The sequence below is a fragment of the Mirounga leonina genome, unplaced genomic scaffold (assembly GCF_011800145.1).
Source record: "Mirounga leonina isolate KUSES-001 unplaced genomic scaffold, KU_Mleo_1.0 Mir_92, whole genome shotgun sequence".
In the NCBI taxonomy this organism is placed as follows: Eukaryota; Metazoa; Chordata; class Mammalia; order Carnivora; family Phocidae; genus Mirounga; species Mirounga leonina.
In genome coordinates, this window is record NW_023270852.1 from 6,817,838 (window position 1) to 6,830,129 (window position 12,292).

The 12,292-nt window shown below is 37.6% G+C and overlaps 1 protein-coding gene across 2 annotated transcripts in view; it reads left to right on the forward strand.

The window, feature by feature from the left end:
• RNF141 (ring finger protein 141) overlaps positions 1-12,292 on the forward strand; it is a 37,568-nt gene that overhangs the window by 13,734 nt on the left and 11,542 nt on the right. For both annotated transcript variants that reach the window (XM_034995160.1, XM_034995159.1), the window contains exons 3-4: positions 1,375-1,483; positions 8,958-9,139. In XM_034995160.1, the coding sequence (XP_034851051.1) occupies positions 1,375-1,483; positions 8,958-9,139 (291 nt within the window). The remainder of the gene's footprint in view (positions 1-1,374; positions 1,484-8,957; positions 9,140-12,292) is intronic.

Sequence of the window (12,292 nt, forward strand, 5' to 3'; positions counted from 1 at the left end):
ATTGACGTATTTCGCTCAGCATAATACCCTCTAGTTCCATCCACGTCGTTGCAAATGGCAAGGTTTCGGTTTTTTGATGGCTGCATAATATTCCATTCCACATCTTTATCCATTCATCTGTTGATGGACATCTTGGCTCTTTCCATAGTTTGGCTATTGTGGACATTGCTCCTATAAACATTGGGGTGCACGTACCCCTTCGGATCACTACATTTATATCTTTGGGGTAAATACCATTTGGTTCTTAAAACTGATTTCAATGGGTCAGAGTTGGGCATTTCACAAGGGCAATGCTGTCTGAGAATTATAAAGTTAAACCTATACAGAAGAAGTGTGGCTTGATAGCTAGAAAACAACTGGGAACTGGCACAGATGAATTACTTTCACTGGCAGACTTTGCTACCTAGGGCTAGTTGCTTCATTTTCAGTGGGCTCTATTTAGCTGTATGTCATTTAGTTCCAAGGTGATACCTCCCTTGGTGCTCAGAGAGAAATTTGACTAATGATAAAAAGGAGCCACAATTGGGGCGCCTGGGTGGCTCAGTCGTTAAGCGTCTGCCTTCGGCTCAGGTCATGATCTCAGGGTCCTGGGATTGAGCCCCACATCGGGCTCCCTGCTCGGCGGGAAGCCTGCTTCTCCCTTTCCCACTCCCCCTGCTTGTGTTCCTTCTCTCGCTGTGTCTCTCTCTGCCAAATAAATAACATCTTTAAAAAAAAAAAAAAGGGAGCCACAATATTTAAGTATATCTTTGATCTAATTTAAATTGGCATTAATGGGAAGATACTGAATTATCTTCTAAAAGTTTTATTTTTATGCTAGAATCCTATGGCTCTCAAAATTACTCTGCTGGAGGAAGACAGCAAAGCTGTATTTAAGGTGTCTCAAAATCATTTGCTTTGATCCAGTCCCAAATTATAAAAAAAAATTTTTTTCGAAGAGGTGTGTGTTGTTGCTTAGATTAGAACTCAACCAAGAGTAAGATTTTTTCACATTTTATACATCCGAGGCAATAGTCAAAATGTGGATAAGTGAAACCAGCTAAACTTTTTCTTTAAGTCTGATTCCTTGGACATATTTTTTTCTAGATGTCTTTGTTAAGCATTTAAAAACCATTGAGAGAGGACATAAAAAGATTTATAAATATTCTGTGAGCTATGCCGTTGATGTTAAAAACTTAGTTGTATGTTTATAATCAAAACATTTTCTATCCCTGTGTTTTAAGAATCTATTATGATCATTATTTTTTTTTGTCTCTGTATTTTCTTCAAATTTTCTTCTCTGTTTTAAAGTGTTTCTTGAATCTGGTTTCATACATAGCTCCATTATTTTATAAGACTTTTCATAAAATTAACAAATGTGTTTTCTCTTTTCAGAACTGCTAAAGTGGCTTCTGGCCAGGAAAAACATCTTCTCTTTGAGGTACAGCCTGGGTCTGATTCCTCTGCCTTTTGGAAAGTAGTTGTACGTGTGGTCTGTACCAAGGTGAGAATGATAGAGACTTCCAACTCCGAACTTAAATTCTTTTGGTGATTAGAGCCCCATTTAATAGTGTGGTATAGTAGAAATTAATGTTAATAATTAGCAAATTATTTGCTAAAACATTTGTAAAGCTGAGGAAGACACAGTTTTGTTAGTGTTATTGCCCTCCAGGTTAACTGTTTGAATCTCATTGGTTATATAGTTTCATATAGCAGAGATTTTTATAATAAAAGGAGGTGGTAGTGACCTCTTATCCTTCTACCTCTCTTTTCGTATTTTAGCTGGCTATGGAATCCTAAGGTGACACCCTACTTAGCTCTAAGCTGACTGCTTAAAAAGTAGAGTTATCTTAGGAGATCATTTCTTTTAAGAAGAATAGTTTCATTCACTTAATAATTTAAAAATCCATTAGAAAGATTTGGGTATTTTTAGGTTTTGTGTTTTGTGTGGTTTTGGTTTGTTTTTGTTTTTAGAAATTTTTTGTTAGGGGCGCCTGGATGGCCCAGTCGTTAAGCATCTGCCTTCAGCTCAGGTCATGGTCCTAGGGTCATGGGATCGAGCCCCACATCGGGCTCCCTGCTCGGCGGGAAGCCTGCTTCTCCCTCTCCCACTCCCCCTGCTTGTGTTCCCTCTCTTGTTGTGTCTCTGTCAAATAAATAAATAAAATCTTAAAAAAAAAAAAGAAAGAAATTTTTAGTTATAGAATGGATTTTTCATCATTAGTGCATTGCCTTTTATTTGGTTTTTAAATTTTAGATAATTGAATATATCAACTATGCCAAAAAATATAATGGCAGCTGTCATAGAGTATGAGTAAGACTCATCCACCAATGGGTAGATTAGATAGGTGGTTATTAACCTTTTTGAGGCCACAGACCTTTTGTTGAAAATGAAGGAATGAATTTTACTAGGCCTTCTCCTACCCCAACTCCTGCCCTCCAACAAACAATAAAACCACCCATATGCATGTAACCAATAAATTAAGCATTCATGAATGCCCTGAATTCCATTCCTGATCAACCCATAAAGAACTACTGGGTAAGGATATTTTTTCTTTTGTGTCATGGACCCCGGGGGTTACCCAAATAATATGCCATGTTTTCCCAGTGGGTTGATTGCCAGTACTATGCTTTAAGTGTAGAAGGATTGATCATGGATTGATCAAATTAGATGTTCTAATCAATTTAAGTAGTAAAAGAACTTTAAAGAGTTGAGAGAAGCAAAGACAGATAGTAATTCCAGACTTTGCTAAGTGCCTGAAGGTGAATGGCACTTGTTGAAGTTTACAGTTGATTTAGAGAGAATACACAGCATAGTTTAATACCATTCAGCTGAGTCTATCCACACTAAACATTTACTTAGTTGATTATTTTTAAAAGTCCAAATGTTAAAGAGCAATATAATAGCTGTCAAAGAAACATCATTAAAAAATTTTGTATTATGTGTCACAGAGGTAGCTAATGTGGAACTAGTGTGGGCAGCAATGTAACTTTATGCTGTATAATGTGTTACAAATCATAGTAACAGAACACACATTGAAATACTGACAACTTGATCCAACATCCTGTTTATTATTTATACTTTGATTCCTAGACTCAAAACTTGTATACCAATCACATATTTTTTCTATTTTCTGGTTTTTTGCTTGTTTTGTTATTGGGTTTATATTGTATTTATGTTAAATTCACTAGGGTTTTTACAGTGTTATAAATACACATATTCTCAAAAGAACTCTGGGAATCTGCAACTTTTGACTTTGCAAAGGAATAAAGTAAAGAAGAAATGAAGAACTGAGCTAAAAACTTATAAAATCCATTCAAATAGGCTCAGTATCTCCCATAACCCCATCAGCTGCGAATTTACACTGCACATAATGTTCAGGACTATTTGAAAGTCAACTTCAAAGGACACAAGGGTGAATTTATAAGAACTCTAGTCACAAAGGTTTCTGAAAAACATGCATTCTGATTCCTTTTCTTGCCTTCTCCACAGTAATTAGCTCTCTGATCTTGTCACTTTTACCTCTACCGGGTTTCACTTCCAGTTTATCCATAAGACAAATTCCATGCCCTCTAGGAGACTGTAACTATAGTTCAGGCTCTTCTCATCCATATTACCTTAGATTCTGTGATTATTCATCATACCTCCAGACTCTTCTCTTAATTCTAAGATAACCTTTCTAAAGCACAGCTCTCCTCAGATCACTTTCCTGCTAAAAACTCAGCAGTTCTTCATTGGCTACAAAATAGTCCCAGCTCATTAACCTGGCATTCAAGGTCCTCTACAATCTACCAATCTTAGACTATCTTTTCTGTTTCATTTACCACTATCACCTTTTGCACTCCAGTCTTGCCAGGCTTAACTAATTGAAGACTGTAGAGCTGTTACTTTCCCACCTCGGTGCCTCTGCTCATTGAATTCCTTCAGCTAGAATGTCCATTCCTCTGTCATTTAAATTGCCATCAGTTACAAGTCAGAAAACTCCTGTTACACTACTTTAAAGAAAAACCCTATGTATTTTCTCACTTATTAAGAAACCCTGATACAAAGCAGCTCCTAGATTGGTTCATTCAAAAACCTAGCAGACCCCTCTTCTCAATTCATTGGATCACTATTAGCTCTTGTCCTCTTCTTATACACTGATCATGGGCCTGCATGCAATTACCATGATTGGTTTAGGTTAGACTAACCAGGAATGACTCGAGTCATTTTAGGGAGTGGTAGACACCAAAACAAAATCAGGGCTCTGCTGGTAATGAAAGGTGGGAATGGCGTGTGGGTAATCGGCTAATAGTTTCTGCCACATCTTTTTTTTTTTTTTAATTAACATATAATGTATTATTTGTTTCAGGAGTACAGATCTGTGATTCATCAGTCTTACACAATTCACAGCGCTCACCATAGTGCATACCTTCCCCAGTGTCCCATCACCCAGCCACCCTATCCCTCCCACCACCCTGCCACTCCAGCAACCCTCAGTTTGTTGCCTGAGATTAAGAGTCTCTTATGGTTTGTCTCCCTCTCTGGTTTCATCTTGTTTCATTTTTCCCTCCCTTCCCCTATAAGCCTCTGTCTTGTTTCTCAAATTTCTCATATCAGTGAGATCCTATGATAATTGTCTAATGATAATAGCATAATACCCTCTAGTTCCATCCACATCGTTGCAAATTCTGCCACATCTTTTTATTTCTGCATGGTTAAACTTGATGTCTCTTTAAAGATCCAACTCAAATACCATCTCATCCATAAAGTCTTCCTTAATAGAAATTATCTTGCCTCTTCTAAACTCCAGTAGCATTTTATTTATACTTCATAACTAAATTCTACATTAAGGATAAAATTATTTAGGGGCGCCTGGGTGGCTCAGCCGTTAAGTGTCTGCCTTCGGCTCAGGTCATGGTCCCAGGGTCCTGGGATCGAGCCCCGCATCGGGCTCCCTGCTCCACGGGAGGCCTGCTTCTCCCTCTCCCACTCCCCCTGCTTGTGTTCCCTCTCTCGCTGTGTTTCTCTCTGTCAAATAAATAAAATCTTTAAAAAAAAAAAAAAAAAGAATAAAATTATTTAGTTTCTAAGCTCCCTTAGTGGATAGTAAGCTCCTGAGGGCAGAAACTCTATCTAGATTCATCCTTGTATCTCTTATGGCCTATACTGCTTTGCACCTGGTAGGAACTCGATATATGTTGAGTGAACAAAAATCTGTAGAAGAAATACTCTCATTTTTTTTTTAAGATTTTATTTATTTATTTGACAGAGACACAGCAAGAGAGGGAACACAAGCAGGGGGAGTGGGAGAGGGAGAAGCAAGCTCCCCGCTGAGCAGGGAGCCCGATGTGGGGCTCAATCCCAGGACCTTGGGATCATGACCTGAGCCGGAGGCAGACGCTTAATGACTGAGCCACCCAGGAGCCCTGAAATACTCTCATTTTAAATGACTGGGATAGGTTGAAGTTTTCCTTGTTGATTGATACAGTATAATAGCTAAATTATATTCTCTCTCCCTCTTTACCTCATGAAGTACTCAGCTCATATCAAAGAGGCTATTATAAATTGTAGAGAGCTGTGGGAATATGAATAACAGGTTTCTGATCCCTTGGCATTCTGTTGCTCCTCTTTGGCAAATATAGAATTAATGTTTAAGATATTAATTTACTATTAGTCAAATTCTTTTCACCTCAGTATCTCCAACCATTACATCTGTATGTGACTAAATATCTTCCCTAAGATTCTAAATAGAAAGGCACAAGTATTAAAGACAGGGACGCCTGGGTGGCTCTGTCAGTTAAGCAGCTGACTTTTGATTTCGGTTCAAGTTATGATCTCAGGGGTCATGGGATCAAGACCTGCGTTGGGCTCTGCGTTGACAGAGTCTGCTTGAGATTCTCTCTCTCCCTCAGTAGGTAATCAAGAGTTCTCATTTGTGTAACTTTTCTTTATTTTAGATCTAAAGAAATGTTTTATTTGCATTCCATAGGTTCTTATTGAAAGAATCTATGAGAAGTCAGTGTTAACATTAGGAAAAAAAAAATTGAAATCCTATGTGAAAAACTGATTGAGAGGAAATTTCATATTTCTTAATCCTAAGCACCTAAACAATTGTACTATAACCTTCTGTATTTACAAAAAGACCTTATCTTGACTGTCATCTGCTATCATGATTATCCTCAAACAATATTTAATTCATTATAAAAAATAATCTAAATGATGTTTAAATGAAATATTTTGTGGGAATAATATTAGAAAAATTAATGAGTTAATTAAAATTATGGACTAAGATGGCTATTAAGAAACTTCATAAATTGTATCATTTTCATCCATCTTGTTACTTAGACCAAAACCTTGGCGCCAGCCATCCTCATCTTCTCTTTTTCTCTCCTATCCCACAGTCAATCCATAAGTGAATCGTGACAGGTTTCTCCTCAAAATATATTCAGAACCTGGCCAGTTTTCACCATCTCACTACTACCACCCAATTCTTAGTGACCATCATCTCTCACAAGGCTTATGCTAATAATCCCTTAACTGATCTCCCTGCTTACGCTCTTGCCCCCATTATTCTGTCTAGTCTCAGCACAACAACCAGTCTGTTCCACTTATAATCTGAAATGAAATCAAATCATATTAGTCCTTGGCTCAAAACTTTCCAGTGACTTCCCATGCACTTGTAATAAAAGCTAAAGTTATTACTATGATTAGCAAAGTCCTATACATTCTGTTTCCACCTCATCCCCCTAACCTTATCTTCTACTACTCTCATTCCCTCTCTCATTTAGTCCAACCCCCCTGCGCTCCTTGCTGGACTCCTTGTGCTCCTCACCAGGTGCGCTTCTGCCTAACAAGCCTTCACATTTCCTATTCTTCCAACCCGGAATGATCTCTCCCCCAGATACCTAAATGACCCATTCCTGCTCCTTTTCCAGTTCTTAAATATCACCTTCTCTGTGACGCCTTCCCTACAACCCTTCAGTATATCCTCTTCTCTGGTTAATCTTCTCCATAACACTTACTTCCATTTCACCTAATCTATGTTTTGTCTCTCCTACCCATAGTGTAACCTCCGTGAGGGCAGAGATTTTCATTTTATACACAGTAGGTCACCAGTGCCTAGAGCGGTGCACGCAGTACATAGTTACGTGCATAATACCCATATACTGGGTACTCAGTAAATATTTGTTGCATGAATCCTATGATTATAGTAGCTTAGTTTGATAAACCTTGCTATTAAATACCAAGTTCATAGGAATTATTCCCATATTTCTTCCAAACTGTGCAGCTTCAAAGGAAGATTGGTCTAGTTTCCTCAGCTCTGAAAGTCTGTTGTATAAACCTCTATAAATTCCGATCACCTTTAATTCTATATATTTGTCTTCTTTCTCACATACAATCTTTTATTACAAAGAATCTTACGTATATGCATCTCCATATAGATTTTACCTTCCCAAAATGTAATCAGTTTTAGGGATTGTTCCGCCATCTTCACAGTATGGAATCTGATTCATACTTGATTCTTAGTTTTTTCTCATTGCCTTCTCAAATAATAAACAGTTAATAAACATTAGTTACAACTATTATTATTTTCATTCCAAATCGAAATGTTGATATAATTTTTTTAATGCGTAACCTATCTACTTCACCTTCCCATGTGCCCAGTTCCATCAACACATTTCAAAACCTACTTTGTGCACAATTTTAAGGCCTTCTCTCCCTCTTCCTCATTCATTTCTTTGTAAATGTTTTCTGATTTTGTTTGTTCTGTTAACTTTGATATGTATTTAGTAGATTTCATTGCTTCTGTTCCCACAGTCTTCCATACCATCCCCTGTGCTAAAAAAAAGTCTTTCACATCGCTAGTCTGTCACTGATTACTTCAGGTTCTTTCAAGAACAGTACCCTCTCAACCCTACTCACTTTGGTCACTTCAAAAGAAAATATATGCCCCAATCTAGGACTCCCTAAGTTTTATGAAAGCAATATCATCTCTCCTTACCTCTTACCTCATGCTTGCCCCAAATATCTCTTCACATTAAGAATGTAAGCTCCAGGGATGCCTGGGTGGCTCAGTTGGTTAAGCATCTGCCTTCAGTTCAGGTCATGATCCTAGGGGCCTGGGATCAAGTCCTGCATTGGGCTCCTTGCTCAGCGGGGTGCCTGCTTCTCCCTCTCCCTCTGCCATTCCCCCGGCTTGTAGCTGTCTGGCTCTCTCTATCTCTGTCAAATAAATAGAATCTTAAAAAAAAAAAAAAAAAAAGAATGTAAGCTCAAGTGAGGACAGGTACAATCTGTAGGCCACTGGTTCCACTTCATAGTAAATGAATTTTTTGCCTAAAAAGGAGGGGAGGGCTTGCCAAAAAGCAAAATAGCCTCCTGGGAAGAATTCAACCACTTTTTGCTAGGATTTACTTTAATGTAATTTTCTTGCTTTAGTTTGGAAATTTTGGTATAAAATAGAACTTAAGATATTCAAGAAAACAATCAGTTGTTTCAGTTATAGTAGAATGGCATGTGGGTATTGGATTCAAATAAATCTTTTAGTTAAATTCTTTAAGAAATTAAAAAGAATTGTCAATACTGATCTCTAAAGTTCATTTTTTAGGTCTGGGAAAGTTGTCTAACCTCATCAACTCTAAACAGGGTGATGCCTAATCAACCCTACAGGGTTATTTTGAGTATCAAATGAGATAAATGTGTGCAAGTACTTTGAACTCCACTTCATTTGTTCAGACTCTTCCTCTCTTGTTAGGTAATTTGCAAACCTTGAAAACTTTTATTTGTTCCCCCTTTTTGGGAAAAATTGATCAGAGAATGGGGATGGGTGAAATAGGTGATGGAGATTAAGGAGGACACTTGTGATGGGTGTTGTATGTACTAAATTCTACGCCTGAAACATATTTCACTGTATCTTAACTGATTGGAATTTAAATAAAAACTTTAAAAAAAATGGCCAGAGAAATTATGAAATTTTTTTTTTTTGTATTTTTAGATTAACAAAAGTACTGGCATTGTAGAAGCATCACGGATCATGAACTTGTACCAGTTTATTCAGCTTTATAAAGACATCACAAGTCAAGCATCAGGAGTATTGGCCCAAAGCTCCACCTCTGAAGACCCTGATGAAAACTCATCATCTGTAACATCTTGTCAGGCTAGTCTTTGGATGGGAAGGTATATAATGCATAAGTACCGTGTTTCTCTTGTTTTCTAATATACAAGCTACTGAAATCTCAGTAATACTTTTGCTGGTGCCCTTGTGATGTCTTAAATCACATTACCTTTTATCTCAGTTGGTATTGTATCCCAGATCAGCTTTTGGATTATTCTTCAGGACGTTGTTAAATTGCTAAATTAAAGAAAAATTAAAGTGGCTCACACCAGCTAATGTTTCTCTCAACCCAGTTTCCATGAATGCACTGTCCGCTCTACATGCTTGCATTCAATGACAAAGGATATTAATATCTCTCTTATAACAGGTATTTATGTTATTAGACAATCAAAGCCCTTCAGGGTATTAGGTCTAAAAATCTGGCAAAATCATTCCAGTTTTCCTTTAAAATATCTGACTAATTGGAGCATTAAAAATTGTAAATATTGGCTCTAGGACTTGGCAGTCTATTCAGGAATGAACAAGTCGTTGGTGCACATACTGCATATGCCGAGTTACCGGAAGGAAATGAAGTCAGCCACAGTTTTCTTTGATGGCACTTGTTTACTCAAGCCTAATATATTATTGTTCTATCTAAACTTTTCCTTCTCTGTAATGCTCTTGGCATGTGGAAGCTTCCACCTGTTGCCATTTGACAACCATGACCATAATTTAAATTTGTAAATGCCTCATTGGAAAAAGTCTTACGTGGGTCCAGACATGTTGACATCCTGTCTTATTGTCATACTGAATGGACAGCAAAAATCTGTAGACCGCATTTTTTACCTTAAAATTAAGAATATGCATAGCAAGAATTTCTCTTTTATTGCTTGATTTATAGTTGCATTTTCTGGTCCATTCTTAACCAACAGGTTTCCAGTACTATACTGTAATACATTTGTATCTCCATTTATCATTTTCTGTTTATCTTTATAGGATTGTTTGGTTTTCTAGGTTTGGGCCGTACAAGTGGTACTGAAATGCCAAGTGAGTTTTAGAGCATGATAGGCAGTGTTTAGGCATTTCTTTTGTGTATTTTGTAAAGTTAATCTTGCATAAACAGTTGTCTGATTTTCTGCTTTTCTTCCTCTCCCTCTTCGGATGGTAGTTTTTTTGTTGTTGTTGTTTTGTCTTGTTTAAGTATCTTGAAAGCTGAGAATAGGATTTACCAGGATATTTAAACTCTGTGGTAGCAGATGAAATGAAAGGAATACTTTCTTCTTGTTTCAGTCATCTCAATGAAAGAGGTAAGGGTGTTATCCTTGGAAACTCAATGCCTGATTGGTAGGTTAGGGCTGCTTCTTGCCTTCGTATGTTTTTTGGTTTTTTGGTTTGGATACTCTAGTTCATAGAAAAACAGGCTTTTCAAGTTGAAGGGGATTTTAAGAGATATTTATTTGGATTAGTCTTATATCTGATGTATATTTTCATGAGTGGTTTACATTTATTGAGTACTTATAGTGTATTAGGCATTTTGATAAGTGCTTTACATGTATAAACTCATTAAATCCTCACAACAACCCCATGGGGATACAATTACTGGTCCATTTCAGATACACCGAGGTTTAGACAAATAAATGACATTGCTAGAAATTAGCCTATCTGAGATTCACATTCAGAGCAGGCTGGCAATACAACCATGCCCCTAACTTCTGCATTATTCCTCTCGTATGTGTAAAGATCTGTGGACTAGAATGCTTCTTAAACTTTGTATTCAGTGGTTTTGAGGAGGAGCTTGAGAGTCCATCAAGTTCCCACATGGTGTCACTGCTGCTAATCCACCAATAACACTTTGAGTAGTAAGACTCTTGCCACATTTCCAGCTTGTACTTGAACACCTGAACTTATGTGGGACTCACTGCCTCAGAGACACAAGCCTTTTCATACACAGATGGCTCTAATTACTGTGAAATTTTCCCTTTTGCATTATATTCCTCAGAATAGCCAAAATCTGATTCTCTTAAGTCAACATAGCACAGACTCTAGAACCAAATTGCCTGTGTTCAAATCCTGTCTCGACTGCTAACTGTGTGACTTTGGACAAGTTATTAAACTCTTTTTCCTCTGTTTCTTCATTTTTTTAAGAGAGGATGATAACAATAGTATCTGCTTCATAGGATTCTTGAGAGAGTTAAGTGAGTTGATGTATGTAAAATGCTTACAACAGTGCCTGGCATGTAATAATATGTAAGAGTTCACCATCATTATTTTTAAGTTACTACTGTATTCTACTTATTTCAGTGGCAGTGCGCTCTGGATCCTACCAAACAAATCTGTTCTCTCTTCAGCCCTTCAAATATTTGAAAACATTAATCAAATTCTCACTGGTCCTCTGTTCTGCAGGATGAGCATCCCCAGTTCCTTTGGCCTTTGTTAACATGGGTCTCTTTTATATCCCCGAGGCTTTCCTGGAAAATGCTTTATCTGTCAATATACCTTTCAGGGTAGAGGGCATAGAACTGAATACTCCATTCTACAAGTGGTCTAACAAGGACAACTAGAGCAGAACCCTTTCTCCTTCCTTCTTCTGGTTACTGTACTGCTAGGAAGGTAGCAAAAAATCAAGTGAACATTGTATAGTTTCCACTGGCTGCTTCTGTGTTTCCTGTTCTTTTACTTCTTTCCAGAGCAGTGCTCTTCTTCATAGCCCTCTAACCTTCAGAACATGTCCCTCTTTATGGATTCAGCTATAGTCTCTGCTACTGACACATAAGTCCAAATCCTTAGACATAAACCGTAAGCTGCTCAAAAGCAGAGACCCCAGTTCATCTGGGTCTGGTGCAAATGTAGCACCTAAGAGACCCTTAAACATTGAACTGAATATATCTAGAAAATGAGATGCGTGTCCATCTAGGTTTTCATTCAGTTTCCCCACTTCGATTCAGTGGCTGCCTTCTTTTGCCCATAGGTTTAACCTGTTACCACATCCTGACAATTTGTCTTTTGTAATGTCCCTTTACCGGGCCCTGATTATCTCCCAGGTGAATTGCTGAAGTAAGGATCTGATTGGTTTTCCTCCCTCTAGAATGTCCCATACTGCACTCCCAATTAGTCTTCCTAAAATATTATTTCAGTGGGGGTTCACTTTTCTTTTGATCAAACTCTGATTCTAGTTTGCCTATCAGAATAAGTTTAAACATCATATTTTGACATTCAAGGATCAGATTATCTCTGCT